At 39.3% G+C, this 19,969-nt stretch overlaps 1 protein-coding gene across 1 annotated transcript in view; it reads left to right on the top strand.

The window, feature by feature from the left end:
• Positions 1–52: 52 nt before the first annotated feature.
• LOC124141985 overlaps positions 53–19,969 on the top strand; it is a 51,546-nt gene continuing 31,629 nt past the window's right edge. The window contains exons 1-5 of the mRNA XM_046510206.2: positions 53–205; positions 1,514–1,629; positions 2,458–2,591; positions 12,652–12,792; positions 15,127–15,228. Of these exons, the coding sequence (XP_046366162.1) occupies positions 186–205; positions 1,514–1,629; positions 2,458–2,591; positions 12,652–12,792; positions 15,127–15,228 (513 nt within the window). The 5' untranslated portion in view covers positions 53–185. The remainder of the gene's footprint in view (positions 206–1,513; positions 1,630–2,457; positions 2,592–12,651; positions 12,793–15,126; positions 15,229–19,969) is intronic.

The following is a 19,969-nucleotide window of genomic DNA, read 5'->3' as shown; positions in this document are numbered from 1 at the left end:
TTCTGGGGAATCGTCGACGAGCATGCGGTTTTGTTTACAATCGTGCACAGAACACGCCCTTTTTACCACCTGACCCCGTGCAAATTTGCATACGAGAAAGTGCGAGATGACAGCAGTAATGGCGGGCGCTTTGGTTCGTGTATCCCACACTCGCTTGTAGATGCGGCGCTCAGCGGAGTTCTGTTATGTTTTGCAAGCCTGATCCGTGTGTAACTATACTGTGACATTCTGATTGTTAAGACCTGAATACAATTATACGAAAATATCTTCGCGTTTTCAAAGCAAGCCCTATATGACTGCATTGTTTACATTTATTCCGCGTAAACGTCTTTCCTGAGAAAATGTCAACAAAAGAGCATAACGACATCTCGAGTTAAAAATTATCATGATTAAGTATGTTTTATACGAAACCAGAATGTCCCATTTCCCAGCAAGCTTTGTCATAGTGATAGTGTCAGCTAAGATAACGCTCCAAAGAAGACATTTAATCAGAAATGAGCAGGCTTCACTAGGCTATATGCACATGGCGTTACTCTATTCCGAGAACATTTTATCAAGAGGATCAAGACAGCGCAAATGTTTTTTTGTAGCATACCCTATCTATTGCTATTGATGCTAGTAGCTATACTGTCTTAAAGCGCACATGTGTAAACCACAAATATCTACTCGTCCTTATGATACCTTGACTAATGGTCAGTTTGGCAAGGACTACAGGGCTAGTGCCAATTTCTAACGTTGGTGGTATAGTATGGCCTTTTATTATCTCAAATAACAAGAAACATTTTGCATAGGACATATTTATTAGGTTAGTAAGCGTTTGCCACTGCAATCCATTATAAATAAGCTACCGCAATAATATAGTGTACCATGCTATCTTCAGAATCAGGAATGAGAATATGGCACATTTCAGTTTAAATATTTATGTAATATAAAAGTAGAAAAAAGTACATTACCGGTATGAAATCAAAACTAGTAGTATGTTTTTACAACAATGACTTACTGAGACATTAGTTATTGTTTTCAAGGACTATAGGGTATTATGTTGACACAATCATGGTGGTAAACATGATACTGTTGACATTGATATATCTGCAATAGTAAGGTTATAATATTTTTCATAATTAATCTGAAAAACACTTGGAGGCCACTTGATACATATTATTTCTGAGGCATTTGCAAACTTGTGCAAAAGTGACTGAATTGTATGTACAAACCTTAACTTCATCCTTTCATAATTTTGTGCAGAGGGGTAACCAAGTGGTTAACACCATTACCATTCACCAAAGGCTTGGGTTTGATTCCCCACATGGGTACAAGATGTAAAGTCCATTCTTGGTCCCTACCGTCTTGAATATGACGAAAATGTGTGTAAAACACTAACCTAAATTATACACTCCATATTCATCTGAAGCCATTGCTCCCATTTAAGACAAACTGCCATCATAATCCTTCCAGTGACAACTTTTCCTGACATGTCTATGTACAAATATCACTACTATTTCCTTTGTCCCAGATCCAGTCATGACAGTGTCGTGGCTCCACCAAAAACCCACATTGGGGCCTACATGACTGGTGGTCTGAAGGACCTCTATCACAGAATCATCAGGGGCAAGGTTTTACAAACTCCAGGTAATATGTTCATGCTAATTTTGTGTTAGAAGCCACCTACCATATCATACTCATAGGACCATTGAGAGTTTGACTCCGCTACGTTCAGCTGATTTGGATGGGAGTTGAGTCAGAAGCAGTCTGCAACTTAAACCACTATTCTGAAACTCAAGTCTAGTACAAATCCCATCTATCTAATATGCTCAGCTCATAATAGCCTATATATTTAAATGAATAGCTATTAATAATGTGGCCAATAGTTCAGGCTAGTAGATGCACAAGTTCTTACACAGACTGCAGAAGTAACTTGTGCAATTCCGCAGGTGGCCCAGTCATCTATTCGGTGTGCAGTGTTGTGTCCCTTCGGCATGCCAGAAATCTTTGATTGTGGTTTTAAATCATGGTTTGCCCAAATTATATGTCTAGGTTTGTCAGCCATATGACCTTGTGAGGGGGTTTCACCAAATCGGTAAAGGTCTGCGATCTGCATCACTTCTGGCGGTCATATTAAGCTGACTTACTGTGATATAACCTGAATCGTGTTAAAAGTGACTCTAAACCTCACTCGCTCATAGCCTCCGGGTATTGGTGTTTTCTGTCATCATTCTATTTAAACTTTAAAAAGACATCCAAGTAGTAGTTACTTATTGCACCCTTTTACCTTCTTTTACAATTTTGTTCTTTAACATTACATCATCTTTCTGAGTTGACCTAAGTTTACAAAATGTGGTGTATATTGGGAGTCGAACCCAGGCCCCAGTAACTGTTTCTGTCCCCATAGTACTATTTGATAGAATTTGCAGAGTATCACATGTCTGCCTTCATCAGAAACATATTCCACCATTTCAGATGGTGAGGCACACACTAACGAGAAAGGCCATTTTTGGCCAGGACATGATGGTCCGGTGGTTCTGGCGCAACGTTATCACATAACAGAAGTCCTCAACACCCGTGGCCAGTCTGCAGTGCTTGTCTTTGCTGAGGTATGTATCTACACTACATTTTCAGCATGTTCAGGAGTACATGGTTGGCCCTGTGGTCTAATACGCTGCAATTCACTGTGCAGAGTTGCATCCCTTAGCAATGTCTGGATTGGCTTCTTTGGTATGAGTCCTAGGTTTGCCCTAATTATGGTGCTTTATGCACACCTTGCCTGCACCTGTGAGTTGCACTAAAATGGTATCGGTAAATGTCCGGGATGTGCATTATGATTACCGTGAACATTTTTCTCAGAATATATTCAAGGGGCACTGGTGACCTAGTCATCTAAGGCGCTGCAATTCGCTGTGCAGAGTTGTGTCCCCTGGGTGCGCCAGAAACCTATGATCGTGGGCTCGAATCCTGGTTCCCCATGATTATGTTTTTAGGTCTGATAGCACCATACCCTTGCTCGTTGGTTTCACCAAAGTGGTAAAGAGTCCTGCGTTACTTCAGTCTTTTCTCCCAAATTAATGGATCGGGTGGTCAGGCTTAGTAACCTGGTTGAAGGTACTAAATGTCCCCCGACGAGGTTGATCGTTGGTGGTAATATCAATCCCTGGATTGTCTGGTCCAGACTTGATTATATACAGGATGTCGTCATGTCACTGGAATATTGCTGAGTGCTGCATTACACAACAAACACACACAAACAGTTGAGTTAAATGATGTCAGACCTCATGCACTCTCACTTAACATGTTCAACAATATTCCCCCAATATGGTTGGGTGTCCAAATTAGTTGAAAGTCACCGGATCATAACCTTCGTTTGACAAATTTGTAAAATTTGGGGTCTCCAGGTAATAGAGGTACCGTTTGGTAAGGATATTGAATTTGACTTGGTGAAACATCACTTTCTGTGAGTTGTATCACCAAACAATTGGGAGCAATGTGTCTTCTTGCAGATGGTGCTATTGAAACCACATCAATAGCATCTTTCCCTCAAGACAACTGATGCACAGAATATTACAAAAACAAAAATACTATTTACATGACCAGACATGCCAAATATCAAACCAATTTCTTGTATATGTCCAACTGCAATATCAATAACAGGAATACGTTATGAGTGTTTTTGAAGAGATTTGAGGCAAACAATCTTTTATAGGTTAAACATGTTAAAGAATTATTTGATGTTATAATAATATGTCTTGTTATCTGAGGCAATTAATTATTCATAGACTTAAATTACTCTTCTCAAACAGTTTCATTAGGTTTTGGCATTTAACACTATCTCTTTATGTTGCTGAATACCATTAATCATATTTTCAGGGCGTCATCTGGTGTCCCCCGCCGTGATATTGCTGGAATATTGCAAAAAGCGGCGTAAAATCAAACTCACTCACTCACTCATTCAGGGCGTCGTGATTTTTATACCCCCGACCTGTAAGTTAGTGTAACTTTATTACTCACTCACTAATGTTTTTTTCCCTTTGTCAAAATTTCAAGAGGCAAACAAAGAGGCCAGGGACTATTCTTCACCTTCACACTCATCACAGAGGCCGATTTCTCAATTCATGTTAATATATTAAACTAGATAATTCTTATGAATACCCTACCTCTATTACATCATAGCCATAAATTCCTGTTTGTGCTGAGAACCACTCTACAATTTTTTTTAAAAATTTTCAACAGACGTCCTCTTCATTGCCAACATATCTAATAGTTGTGAGGGAAATCCTATACCTCATGAGAGATGCAACTGCACATGTGCAAGGTGGGAACAGCTCACTTCTTTCCAGTGTGTCAAGTTGACAACAAGGAAACATTTTTGTTTGATGCATCTGCACTTGAGATTGCTGTTCAACACTATACAAATCACACTAGATCATCACAAGCTTCACTAAAGACAAGCAGTGAGCAGTTCTACAGCAGAGAACAGGGGTATAAGAAGGCAAAAGTCTCAAGTAAATAAACAGTTTAGAGAACATGTTGTTGGATGAGGACTTCATCCCAAGAAAAGCACTTGCACACAAAAATCAAGGAGCAGTTATTGTGAACCTCTGTCCAAGGAGAATTTTGAGGACCTTTCTAAGGCATGGCACAATGATCCTGATTATCACAAGAACACTAGAGCGTCAGCTAAGACATCTTCATCTGTTTCCTGTTAAAAAGGGAAAGTGATTCAGTCCGTTGTGGCATTCATCAAGGAGAATCACTTGGGTGACAAGCAAGTGTCGCATGGGAGAGATCTTGTTGCTCATCCCACTCTCCCAATACAGTTAAGGAGCCGATGTACCTTTCGGGTTTTAAAGCAACCAGTCACATACATCCGAAAACGTCTGGTAAGGTGGACCATCTAGGCTTGGAAGCAACCAATCTCCATCCTATGCCACATTTCCCCTGTAACTTAAATGAGTTCATGGAAAAGATAACCACTTCCATGTCTGAAATGATTGACAAACATATGCAGTCTACGCTCATGAAAGTTTACCTCTAGAATCCATTGCACAACACAAGACTCAAAAGAGATCTAAGGCTGAGCATCCTTACACACTAGACACTCATGCAGTCAAGCTGAATCAGCATATTATGAGGACAGTAGGAGAGTGATAAAAAGACATTGAGAGTCTCATAGATCCCCTCCCTACCACTCACATCATAGATCATCTAGCCACTATTATGATAGACGAGTGGACAATAGATCTCATGCACATCATGATAGGTCTCCCTGGCGTGCTCCCTCTCATTCTGTTTCACAGTCCAGTTATATGGGCGGGGATAGCAAAGTGGATGTTACGTCACAATCCCATGTGCTTTCCGCTCCTCGAGCCACATATCAGATATACCAGGATTACACTACCCCTAGCCATATTTCCTCTCCCCAGCACAGCCTGATCAGGAGGTGCGGATCCACAGCTAACACGATTTCTTCAAACAACTGGGACTCTATCATGGAGGATAATTACGAACCAAATAAGTATTCTATTAAAGACATCATTGCAGAGCATAATAATTTGATGCCAGCTTTAAGAAGATGAACGGTCAACCAAATCCTTGTTGGAACGTGCTTGGTATGAAAAAATGAATTTCATACCCTTCCCTGCTCGTCATACCTTGATGACGTCATCAAGAACATCGAAGCATCTGTGAATGTTTCTTCGGCACATAATATCAGACTCAGTATGCCCTTGATTTATAAGAATGCTTACAAGACATACGATGCTACTTTCGAACTACAGCCTAAGATTGATGACGATTTTTATGAACTCACTACAATCTCACTGGCATCCAAGATCCAGAAATGGCCTGCAGATTTCCAGCATCAACAACAGAATCCTAAATCTTGTCATGTGAACTTTGGTTGGGATTCTTTTCAAGCCTCTACATGGAAGGACAGATCGTTTCGCCCCAGGAACAAGAACTCCAAAGATGACCATCCCACTTCACAAAGAGGTAGAGGCAAAAGGGGCTTTCCGAGGTGGATCCCTACTGACATTACCTGCCCATTGGACAACGATTTAGGACACCAGATTATCAACGCTACACCCACATCGAATCCTTGTGGACATTGATCAAAGACTGCCAAAGTTCAGCACTACCCCTACACCAGGACCAGTCGGCATCCCTGTCCTTCGACGAATATCTTCACAAACCGTACATTGTTGCCTCAGATGTGCAGGGATTGTCGCCAGAAGACCCGCCAGACCTCCCATTTTGACAGGAAACCACCGTCAAGCACGTCTACAGTGGTGCAGACAGTGTCTATGCTGGACAGCCATGCAGTGGGGACAAGTTCTATTCACTGACGAGTCTCGTTTTCACCTCAGCCACAGCGATGGACGGATTCGAGTGTACCGACGTCGAGGTGAACGTTACGTCAATCATTGTGTCATGGAAGAAGATTGGTTCGGGGGCGGCAGAGTTATGGTATGGGGTGGGATTACAGCAAGACAGAGGACCCGTTTGATAGTGGTAGAGGGAAATCTCAATGGACAAGCACAACCACGATGAGATCATCGGCCCTGTTGATCTACCGTTTTTGCATGGTCATGGCCCAGGGATTACCTTTCAACATGACAATGCCCGGCCTCATATTGCTTGACTTGTTCAGGATTCTCTTCAACAAAACAACGTGAATGTCATCCCCTGGCAGGCTCCCTCCCCTGATCTCTCACCAATCGAGCACATGTGGGATGAGATGGATCCGCGCCTTTGACGTCAACCAATGTGTTCCACAGACACTCCAGGAACTTCAAAACATGCTCCAGCTGATATGGACAGATATCCCACAGGACTTTGTGTGACACCTGGTCCATTCCATAAGACGAAGATGTGTTGCTTGCATGGCAACCAGAGGTGGACATACACGCTATTGATTTGTAAATTGACATTTTGGCATGTTCATGTTTTTTAATGAAATCACACATTTTCTGAAGTCAGTATGGCAAATTAAACCATTTGAACACTTACAGGAGTCTTTTATCTGTTGCAAACCGAAATTGTTTCAGATTTGGTAAAAAACATAACTTTGCATTCAATCTTATTCAATATCACAAGAACTTTTGTTGTTCAGTATATGTAGTGTGGTTCTCTGCATAAACAGGACCGATAAAGAGGAAGAGGTTTTAATGCTTAGTCTCATGTCATTGAAAGCAATCTCAAAATACAATTTTGAAATACCTCTGAATTTAAGTAAATAAGACTTTTTCAATCCTCATATTGAACTAAATGACATACTAATTTACCTGCCAGGGGCACTTAGATTCTTTTTACATAGTCATGTTATAAATTGCAAAACCAGTATTTTTGATCAAACTCTTTCATTTTTTATACTTTTGACACATTGTGAATCATCTCATTCCTGAATCACAATCAGATACAAAAAATTAAGAACAATATCTAGTTGACAAATGTCTGTGAGAAACATAAATCTCCAGTGAAGATTGACAGGGGAAGGGAAGTAACTCTTTGATCAAGAAACAATCTAAGGAGCAGTGTGCAGTGGTCAGAATGAAGTTACAACTGTTACAAGTTTCTTACCAGTTCATGACCGCCATTGACTGCCTCTTATCATGCTTACTGCACTTTGTAATGAAGAAGTAAAATTGACATATCTTTGCAGTTTTAGAGATCATTCCTAATTCACTGAACCCTGTGTTATGTGATTGCCAATGCTCCTATCGAGCCATAACAAAAGGAATATATAAGCATTAGCGCATGACTTTTCATTTTTACCTTTACCTTCAGTTTCTTTGATGAGAAACCAAATTGAATCTGACTCAACCAAGATATCCAGCAAAGCATGTGATTGTCTGTGTGTTTATCTTGTTTTAGTCAGGTAATTGTTCAAGTGTACCGATAAAATCAGTCTGGCAATTGTCTGCACTGGAGGTATGGTAGCCCATTGATCATGCACTGAGACTAGATAAGTCAGCATGTTTTCAATGATGTTATCTGTATCAATCTTAAGTTAATCGAATTTAGTATATGAGAAGAACTCAAGACCAATTTAATTTCTTGTCTTATAGCAGGTTTTCTCAGTCAGCATAGCAGGTTATTGCTAAATTTTAAAAATGTAATGTTCGCATTATTTAAGCAACAATGTTTAGTTAGCCCACCTAAACGAAAGTCAAGTACCAAGATATCATTGAGATGGTTGAAGTGTCATAAAATTATTTCTTCAAACGTCAGGTGAGCTACATAGCCTTGTGGCTCTATTTGATTCATAATTATATTTATCAGCATATTTTTTATCAAACACAGCCCAAGACTAGTCTGGACCAGAGTAAAATTAGTTTTGATCAAGAAAAATGATGTGATTCTAATCCATGTTATGAGGTTAAATTAACTGAAAATAATGGAAAGTTACAATATGTGCAACTCAACTCCAGAAATGGTCTCCAGTACCCCATGGTTGTTTCAAAATAGACACCCATTTTTACTGTAATACTGCTTAGAGCGTTCCTCTCTCATTAAATTATAATACATGCACAAAACTCACTCACTCACTTTGAATTATGGTGGTTCTGATCCTTACTCATAGGTCCATAATTGCTCATCAGTTGATTAGTGATTGATTGATATTTGATCGAAGTATTCTCTCAAATGATTTCAAGTTGATCAGGTAATATTAAACTCTTTTGTTTTCTTGATTTACGTATCTGCCTAACTGATTTTTCCCTGATTTCGAGAATAATGAAAAATTAAGATTTATTCTATTTTTCATAAATCACAGACAACACTAAGATATCGATGGACCTCTCAGTGGAAGGGAAGCAACTCTTCTGCAATTGTCCCTTACATTACAGAAATGTAAATAACTTCTTTGGATGACTGCTGATCTCTGCCAATCAATTCACTTTTTGCTGATTACTGTCATATGCACATTTTTTTATAACTGATAATGGTGCCTAGTCGAGGCTGGTTGTAGTTTGTGAATTTGTTATTTTTGGCGTTTCTGGTAGGGTTTTGCACAATGTCGAAAAAGTGCTTTACTTCAACAGTGACAGAGCAGAACATCTTTGTAATTAAGAAATTAGCTGAAATGAAGCTTACTGACACAGTTGGTGACTTGTCAGCGATTACCACATTCCCTGTCTGTCTGATTTACTGCTACATCAAGTTTAACATGGTTTCTTAACTGCAGTTACTCCATTAGTCAGGAAATATTTAACATTTTCAAGGTCCCTTTTCTGTCTACATCCATCCAAACAATTTGGTCCCATAAATCTATAATGCAAAATTTTTTTTTATTAATCTGGGCTTTTCTAAAAATATTTTCCCTTCTCAATTCAGCGTATTTGGTCCCAAGAATCCATCATACTAGAGAGAAAAAATGGCCTGGCCTAATATGAAAGTTTTCATCATGTAAACGCTATTTCAGCTAATTTCCACCTTTAAGACTTTTCCATTATGAATGAACTCACAGCAATGAGGTGATGAATATTTGATAAGCTCCCAGTACAAGAGGGGGGATTTCCTCATGGCCTTAACATGGAACACAATAGATCCCTTTCTGTAATAATTGTGATGTATGCATAATTGATACATCTACCCAAGATCAGCAAGAACAAGAAGGGTTATGATTTACAACTGGCTCTGATTCCCACCATAACTTCCGCTGACATGGCATGGCACTGTGAACTCTGTAGACTAAAGTTGTCAGTGCAGCAATTTATTGCATTCTTTTCTAACCCAATTTGGAATTTGATGGAATTTCTTGAGCCTATCTGTAAATCATTTTGTGTGTACATGTAGTGTATTATATATGAGTACACATTGTCAAGGTTCTTGTTTGGCATCGTTAAGTTTGTAAATGCCATTGTGGAGAATTTTATGTATGTGTGAACTATTTGTTACTGTTTGTGTGATCCTTTGTGAATTCTTGTGGGCACAGCATGGTTGTCAGTCTGGCAACTGTATTTATTACTTAGTGTAAGGACTGACCAATTTGTGTTCTTGTTTTTTGGGTTGTTTTGCTTAACATTGCAAGAGACAGGAGATGAAATCTGTGGTTGCTTTCATAAGCAAAAATACATAGAAAAGAAAATACAAAGAAATAGTTTTAGAGCATTTGTTCTATCAAGCACAGTATCTTGATTATTTTAAGACAAAAATGTATATTATAAGTACATGAATTGGCCTGGCCTAATGATGCAAGATTCTATTTTTGATTAAGAAAATCATTGTGCAAATTGGTTATATCGTTAATCATTTTTCTGATCACAAACACAATAAATTTACCCTCATCATTTCCTCTTACTGAAGGGCTAGGGGCGGTGGGGCCAAGTGGTTAAAGCATGAGCTCATCAAGCCAAAGAACTGTGTTCAATTCCCAACATTAGTAAAATGTGTGAAGCCGATTTAAAGTGTCCCAGATATTGCTGGAATATTGCTAAAAGCAATGTAAAATCTTACACACTCACTTTTGTCGGGTTTATGATATCCTAAATCCACTACAGCTTAAGTTAAGCTGCTTGCGAACATTTTTTGTGCTTTTAAAACAATCCATAGCCCTGTCTCTTCAGTTACCTGTGCAAATATCATATGTCACCAACATCCTCTGACACGGGTTCAAACTGGCGCTTAGAGACAACCCGCCTCTCACATTGTTGCCTATAGTGGACACCTACCCCTTACTCAACAGCAGCTACTAGGACAGAACATCTCGGGGCTGCTGGACAAGAAAGCAATAGAGGTCATACACAACCCAGCCATAACACCCATCTTCCTTGTCCCAAAGAAGGACTCAGACAAACACAGGATGATTCACAACCTGGCCGCTTTCAACAAACGCTACCTGGCGCGTCCACCTTACTTCAAGATGACCACGCTCAGGCTGCTGTGATCCCGGATCCAGGCACAGCATGTGCTCATAAGCCTGGATATGGAGGACGCCTACCTACATGTCCAATACATCCAGATGACTGGAAATTCCTCCAATTCATCTTCATGGGAGTCCATTACCAATGGGCAGTGGAAATACCAATTAGAATTTCTTCGTCCCCGTGGCTATTCACACAGCTTACCAAGCCGAAAGCCTCATACCTCCATCTCCGGAACATTCAGTTCCAGGCATACATAGACGACTGCCTCCTGAATCATTGGGACATTGTCACTCTACTTCGCCACAGGGACTTCACCCTCCGGCTACTGTACCAGTTGGGGTGGAAGATCAACCTCAGGAAGTCAGAGTTGACACCCTCAAATCGCCTTCAGTTCATCGGGGGCCTCTTCCAGACGCACCTCAACCTCTTCTCTATACCCAGGGACCGGTGGGAGCACATGCAATTGCACCTGATCCCAGCCCTTCACCTACCACGCACTCTGCGCCAGATGCAAGTCCTAGACCTCCTAACCTCAGTGCAGGACTTGACATACAGAGGAAGACTCCAACTGCACCCAGTTCAGATGTTCCTGGCTCCCTACATCAGACGCCAGGACACCACCGTATCCATCGTCCTCCCGGATCACCACAGACTGGAAGCTCCACCCAGACGCCTTCACTCTTGCGTGTCGAGACCACGGTCTCCCCAACATAGACCTATTTGCCACCTGCCAGAACTACCAGATACCGACCTACAGATACCGACTGCTTGGGCAGTCGATGCCTTCAGCGTCCGCTGGGAAGGACTAAGAGCGTACGCTTTTCCGCCACCTGTACTCCCTCCAAGGGTCATCCAGAAGATCAGATCGACACAGAACCTTGATCTGACTTTGGTCGCACCCCGGTGGCCAGCGAGGACTTGGTTCGTTGACCTCACGCCGTCACCACTACTAAACGCCACTGACCTCGCCTCCAAGTCCAGAGCTGGCCTCTCGACCTCAACTGGCTTAAATGCCCTGGACTAGAAGGTTCAGACCCCACTTGCATACAGCTCTGTTCACCAGTCTACAACTTCAACTTGAGAAGGTTATCGTCTGTGGCTGCGTAGTACCTGGACACACCGCATACCTGACTCTTGGTTCCCATCCATGAAATGGTCATTGATGCCAAACATACAGCCGAGGATGGGCTGTGGGAAAAGGAGGTTCCCATTCATGGATTGGTCACTCAAGGCTGACCACACAGCCGAGGATTGGCTGAGGGAACAGAGTTCTGAGATGAAAGTCAAGATCTGAATGTATGCCCTCCACCGATTCCATCGGATAAAGATGCATTAAGGAATAATGCAGGATAAGTAAAAAATCTAGTAAAATCCTAGATATTTTTTATATTTGTATACTTATCCTGCATTACTGCATGTAAAGACCCACCCATCACAGAGCTGCCTCCCCATGATGCCCTCCGATGTTCTGGACTCCAGAGTAATGTAAGGATCTGTGACGTCACTTCCTTTGATGATAGGGTTGGCCTCCCAGCTAGTTGGAACAACTTCTTCAAGCAAAGACCTTCACACAGCTCTTTTCTCTGTCAAGAACAAGCAGTAATATGCATTAAGGAGTAATGCAGGATAAGTATACAAATATAGAAAATATCTAGGATTTTACTAGGTTTACACCACTTTTAGGCCATAATAAATGTTAATTATTAGATTTATTTTCATAAGTCATTTTATTTCTTCAGTTTTATATCTACCACTACACGCTGGTGTATGTTGCATGAACTGTTTATCTTTGTAGGATCTCTTTAATCGGAACAAAGTTGTTGTGATCAAGATTCTTCATACTACCTACTTTAACATTGGAGCACAGGAGGCAGAATGTCTGAGACGTCTTGCCGTGTCCGATCCACTTCATGTTTCTCACACAGTCAAGTTGCTTGTAAGTTATCTCAACTCAGGAGAATTATTTCAACTTTATGATTTTGATTTTCATATTTGTTGTCTGAAAGTATGTGATATATTTGATGGATTTAGATCACCTAAATTTGAATGTATGTGTTTGTTATCATGGCACTTGACTTGTCAGTGTGTTGCAATTTGTTACATTATTTTAACACCATGTGTCATTGTATATAACCTCAGCAATAGTATCCGGCTCTCAACCAGAAAGGCAACAAATTACATTTTAAACATTTAAAAGATCAGGCTAGTTCATATTTAGCATTAAGCTAATTAATTGCAGCTTTAAATAAAAATTCTTAATCTATAGTAGATTATGCATCCATTGAATAACTAATTTTGTTATTAAAGCGATTTGTCATTCTATTTTGATAATTTTGAGTCGATATATCAATTACAAAGTCCAATCAATAAGACCCCCATCTATTTTAGTACAGTAAACTATAGTAACAACAAACTCAAAGGGACCACTTATTTTACTTTGTTATAACCGCATTACGTTATAAGCATATATACAGCAAGTGGCCGGTACCGAAAAATAAGTACTTTATTTCCATCTTCGTTATAAGCGGTTTGTTATACGAGCATAGTTTACTGTATTTTGTTTGCCGATGCAGCCAAGTTCTATTTTTCAGCTCCTATGATCTAGCACGATGTTGCTTAGTGTCTACCTTAAGTCAAAATGTCTTGATGACTTTGATGATGCACATTTGGATCCCAATTTCTAACCTTGGGATTTAGGTCTTCAAAACTCACCAGTATGTCCTGTAAAACTAACTAGTTTTGATGTTTGAACTGGATGAGAATGTAGATTGATCATATGTGTGAGTTGAAAATGAACTTTAACTGAAGCCAGAGTATTATTTCAATTTCGATAAAATCAGGCTCCCCATGACTTTATTTTTGGCTCTTAGACACTGGTTGTTCAAATATACCTTTGCCAACTAGGGAGACAACATCAGAAGCCTGGTGGCTTCCTCAGAAGAAATCAAACTTGAGGCCAAGTGTCTTATAGCATCCCCAACTGCCTCCGTTCTAGTGGATAGAGCAACTGCTTTGAGAGTAGATTGTTCATGGTTCGATCCCTGGCTGTGTCATACTAAAAGATGTTAAAAGATTGTACTTGTTGATACCCTGCCTCTCACTCGGTATTAAGGGGTTAAAACAAGGAATGGTCGGCTCAGAGTTAGTATAATGTGTCTAAGTGGGGTATTCATGTTAAACTGCAACAGAGTATCTCACTTATATCAGAACTGACATTGAATTGTAACCCAAACATTTATACATCGTCTCAATTCACCTCGTACAATCAGAATGATCCTGACCAAGCAGTCTATTTCTAATGTACAAGAGACAGCAGTTGCAATATGGAGATTGTATGAGTGCTTCCAGTTCTTAGTTTCTGTAATTCCTGTTTAGGATGTCTGCCATTGTAAGTGTCAAACAGGTGTTATTAAAACAGCATCCTTACTGTTTGAATATAAAGATATTTGGATGCTGTGCATTCTATTACGTTACATACAATTACGTGTCCGGGCTCGATATTTATGTCTACACGCACCAAGTGCATGTAAAAACAATTCAAATTTGTGTCCCTTACTTGTCCACACAACAACGATCATTAAACACATGCAATACCTCTATGCTTTATGTACCATACTACATCACTAGTTACTGTGTTGTGTGTCAGAGATCTGGGATTGTACTTATTTACACTAGTTTATGCATCTATGTTTTATCTTGGATACATTTATGGGACCAGGGTGCAACCTGGTTATGTCTGGTGTAACTCGCTTTTCATGTCAAAATGCACCTGGTGCAAATTTCATCAAGTTCTTAAATCACGCCCTGCATGTTGTACATGCACTGAACAAGAACTGTGTGAGCTTCTTGTTGAGGACTATATATCATACCATTAGACATCCTTAACTTAATCTGCCATCTCATAAAATATATACTTTCGTGTGAATGTGTTTAAACAATTAGTCAAAATTAGTTTGATGAATAATAATGAGGTTGTGTATTACATATGAAGCACATTTTAGATTTGCATCCTTAGTTGTGATCTGCTGATCCTATGGGCTGTATTGATAGCTAATATGTTATGTAAATAGACAAAATATATCCATTCATTAAAATCTATATTTCAGTTTGGATGATTAAGAAAAATATTGTGAAATTGTTTTGTGAATGTGGTGAAGTGGACAGAATTATATTTTAGTAGGTGAGCTACGCTGTAGGATCTGTTAGCTAGCCATAAAATCTTTGGCAGTGATCATGGTAATGGCAGTAATTGTGAAATTATTTGTTGCAGAATACATTTGTGTTTGGAGGACACTTTTGTATGGTGTTTGAATCCTTGTCACCTCATCCAATCACTGAAGTATTTGGTGACCTTCACCTTCGCAACTGCACGGTAGGTAGACATCTTGTCAGACTCTGTCACATGCAGTGATCTATGGCCTATTGATTCACTTAACAAAGCTGTGTCCCTTAGCCATGCTCTGCTCAAGCTCCTTCCCAGCCCGTGACTCCTTCGTTACACTCCCAGTAGCATCGCTGCCACCAGTATGGACATTATCATTACAAGAATCTTGAAGTTTGCCTTCTAACCTCAAATGTGGAGATATATATACATATTTGTGTATGTTTTGGGGGAATGCCATCATAGTGAATTTTGAAAAGGCTTAAGTCAGAATTTACATTTTGCTTGTTTAATCAGATTGGTTTGAGATTGCAGACTAATGGAAAAGTACACAACTTCCCCCTTACATTTATCATTGGCATTAAATGTGAATGTTTTGTAATAATGCGTATTGTTTAAATAACTGTTAGAAAGTGGTAGTTTCATACATTATACAATATAAATATACACAGTGGTGAGAATCTTCGGTGGATCCGTGAATTTTAGTGACCACAAATTTGTTAAAATCTGAAGGCTTCCCCCATGAACACCCTCAGATTATGGACCACGCTCAATTGCAAAGATGTTTCAACTGAAAAGGAAACTATCCATTCTCATCCCTGTATACATTAATAAATAAGGTATTAAAAATAAAATAGCATTGCAATGTTCTAAATATTTAACCATAAATACATTGTCACATGAAACAAAAGATTCAATAGTTATCTATTTTGAAACAATGTTTAATCTAAATTATATGTAAGCTATGACTTAATTTAAACCCTATAATCCAATCCTAAAATAACATTGTCAAAACCACTTGATTACCTCTGTATTCATTGAGTCTAGACAACGCCCTAATTACCTAGGGCTAATCACCTAAAACAATATATTTCACCCACCACCTAGTTAGTGTCAAAGGATACACATCCAAAAGTTCCGAATAGTTCAAAATCTTAAATGTTAGTCCCTAATATGGTTGGTCCCCACACCCTAAGCTTGTTGTGATTGGTCAGCCAACCAAGACCAATGATATAATACATAAACGTAGTAAAACGTTAGTAAAGATATCAGTCCAGGAATAAGTGTCTACCCCTATTTACTCCAAATCCCCAAAGAATAACCAATTACCTAAATGAACACAAAATAAATAATCTTAAACAAAACAATAAATCATCCAATATCTTCACTCCAAAACTTAATATACCAAAAATAGACACAACACTAGCCGATACACTAAATAAACAGACCAATCCTAACATCACTAAAACCACCACACTAGCATACATACACGAAAATTGGCCAAATTGGTGTCACATATACACAGACGGACGATCTCAAAACACACAGGTTTCGGAGTCCACATCGCACAACCAACCAAAAACAAACTCCCAAACAACCAATCCATATTCACGACCGAACTAAGGGCATGGCCTCAACACTCAATCACCAATCTAAAAAAACACCAAAAAATCCTCATCCTAACCGACTCCCTCAGTGGACTACAAGCCCTCAAAAATAAAAACACTAAAAACCTCCCCAAACTAATAAATGAAATACTCAAAAGCTCAAACAACTTAACTAAGGCAGGTAAACAAATAGAGTTCATTTGGATCCCCGCCCACGTAGGAATCTTTGGAAATGAAAACACAGATAAAGCTGCAAATTTATCCCTTCAACTCCCAGAAATAAGCTTAAACTTACCCAGCTAAAAATCAGAAATCAAAAGTGTCGCTAAACAAAAAATCAACAAAAAATGGCAAAATATATACCAAAACTCAAATAGCCAAATCAGGAAAGTATTCAAGAAAAAACTAACTAAACCAAAAAATACTACACCCATCCAAAACAATCGACAGAATAATTACTAAACTACAAACAGGCCACACCAAACTAAATAATCACCGTAAAATAGCTAATCTACACACAACAGGAAACTGCCCACATTGAAAACAACAAGAAACACCAGAACACGTACTCATTCACTGCACACACTACCAAACACACCGAACAACACTACAGACCGCCCTAAATCTTAAAACTGCACTTACACTAGCATCAATCCTAAATCCACAAAATAACCAAAACCATCTGCATCTAATACTGTAGAACGTGAAATTAATGCGTCTCCAAAAGAATGCGACCGCTGGCCCCTAGCCAAAAATGCGACTCAATATGAATGCGACACACCCTCCTCTCAAGCATCAGTGGATTTATATCTAAACAAAATGTCCTCTGTCAGGTTTACAGGAGAATCCTCATCTTAATCCAACCTTACATTAATCCAATCACACACCAAATAGCACAGCTTATTAGTGCAGCGTAGAGTACTTCAGCTTAAACAATACGTGCACGCTGGCTTGTTTCGGCCTTTGATGCAGTCGGAAAGAGCAAAGACACGGTGTTGGGTGGCGTCTGTCTGGACTTGCAGGTGTGATCAGTGATGACATGAGTGAGTAGAACACTTTTCTTGACCCCAGCAGTGACAATTCACAGGATGTAATTAGTGTTTGAATGACATTGTTTATATACTTGTAACAAGTGCTGCTCAATAAACAGTGATGTGGAATACATAGTTGTTTGTTTTCAGCGTATGTCTAAGTTGGTATATCTGCTATCCAAAATGCCTTATTGTTGATAAAAATGCGATGTGTAATTATGCAAGCAAAGACAACTCGCATTTTTCGCATATAATTCAAGCTCACGTTGATATCAAGATTTACAGTAAGCTACAAAATCATACTATCACCAATCTAAACCCTAAAAAAACAAAAAAACTAAATAAAACACAACAACACAAAATCCCTTAGTTCCTCCTCCTATAGCACAGCATTCTTCAAAATTACAAATTACCCCAAAATTAAATAAGCAGCCATAAAAGCCCACAGGTTGCCATTCCTTTTCAGATATACCCTCCTCGGCAAAACCACTAATTGGCCTGGCGGGTCCGTGTGCAAAATACGCATAAAGTCGGAAAGCAGGCGTAAAGAAGCCAATTATCTCTCTCTCTAGTGTCTACACATATACACAGATGGGTCCTCTGACTTGGACTCAAGACGCACACAGGATTCGGCATCCACATCAACACATCTACAAAAGAAACAAAATCCTAAAGGCTCTCCATTAACAAATCAATCTTCACAGCTGAACTAAAGGGGATAGTAACAGCCCTACTCAGCGCCCAAATAAAAAACACCAAAAAAAACTAATCCTAACTGACTCATTAAGTGGGCTCCAGGATATGAGAAACAAATACACAAAAAAACCGTCCAAAACTAATACTTCAGATACTTAAAAGCTCCGACAATCTCCGTAAACTAAGCAAAGACATAGAAATAGTTTGGATCCCTGCCCACGTCGAAGTGTTTGGTAAGGAAAATGCCAAGAAAGCAGCTTAATCAGCACTAAAATGAGAAGAAGGCAAAACAACTATCAGGAATCAAACTGCAAACCTGCTACAAAAGCCACTCAAAAAAATCAAAATCCATCATAAAATCAAAGAAAGTCGACAGGGCAATAACCAAATTGCAAACAGGCCACACTAAACAGTGAACTAAACTCACACCTACACCAAATTAAAAAACATCAAACCGGTAATTGCCCACATTGCATCCAAATAGAAACACCTGAATACGTAATACTACATGTCACACATTACCAACAACACAGAACAACACTCAAATCCACACTAAACTACAACAACCAGATGACACTAGCAACTCTACTAAACCCCTTAAATTACTTACAAACCTATAAAGGACTAGGCATTTATCTAATCAAAACAGGCCTACTCGGTCGCATTTAAAAAAACCCCAAAGAAACCCCAAACAAAGAAACTACCAATAAAACATAAATCATAAATCTATAAAAACACTTAACCACACAACCTCACAAACCCCTTTAGTTCCCCCACCTTTTTAGCATGGTATATTTAAATATTCCAAATTTCCAAAATACTCATATGTCGGAAAGCGCACATTAAAACCAAAACTAAGTATGTGTCTACAAACTTGCTCTTGCTTCCTAGGAACATGCTCAGACCCTGGGAAGTCTATTGTTGTTCACCAGTGTTGTATATATTTGTTAGCTACCTATGTATATGATGTTCATGTAAATAGATCTGTGTATATTGTACTAGTCGTCTCTTGTTCTACCTGGCTAAACTACCCCCTTTAGTACATTCTTACTAATTACATGATGAAATGAAATAGAGATTCAGACTGACGAACAAAGAAAGTGAGTTAGCTTCTGGAAGAGTATTCAGCATCACAAGTCATCACATTTGTGTGTAAACGTAATGGTCATTCTGTTGCAAACATGGTTGTGACTGCCTGTCACAGTAGGGAGTTGAGTGGTGGCAGGGATAGTATACATAGAGAGCTCCGCAAATGGGCTATTGCTGTGGGGAGCTTCTGCTATGATCCCCTACTTGTTTTTTCAGATCCCAGATTGACCTGGATTGTGATCCTTGAGGCTTTCCTCCCACTTTCTAGGGCTGAATAGGTCCCTTGGAATAGAAACAGATTATGTGACTTAAGTGATTGTGTGTCATAGTGCCACTGGTCCACCATTAAATTATTTACCGGCTCTCATGATATGGCTTGGATATTGCTGACTTATTGCTTTATTCAAACAACCATACAAACAATCCCACCATTAGCTGACACATTGGGATTAAATGTAATACTGTCACTCTCACTTTGTGTGAAGTCACAAATATAGATTAGGGTTTGTAATAGTGCTATGTTTATAG

The sequence above is a fragment of the Haliotis rufescens genome, unplaced genomic scaffold, assembly GCF_023055435.1.
Source record: "Haliotis rufescens isolate VD_foot unplaced genomic scaffold, xgHalRufe1.0.p SCAF_3, whole genome shotgun sequence".
Lineage (NCBI taxonomy): Eukaryota > Metazoa > Mollusca > Gastropoda > Lepetellida > Haliotidae > Haliotis > Haliotis rufescens.
This window is presented reverse-complemented; position numbering and strand designations above follow the sequence as displayed.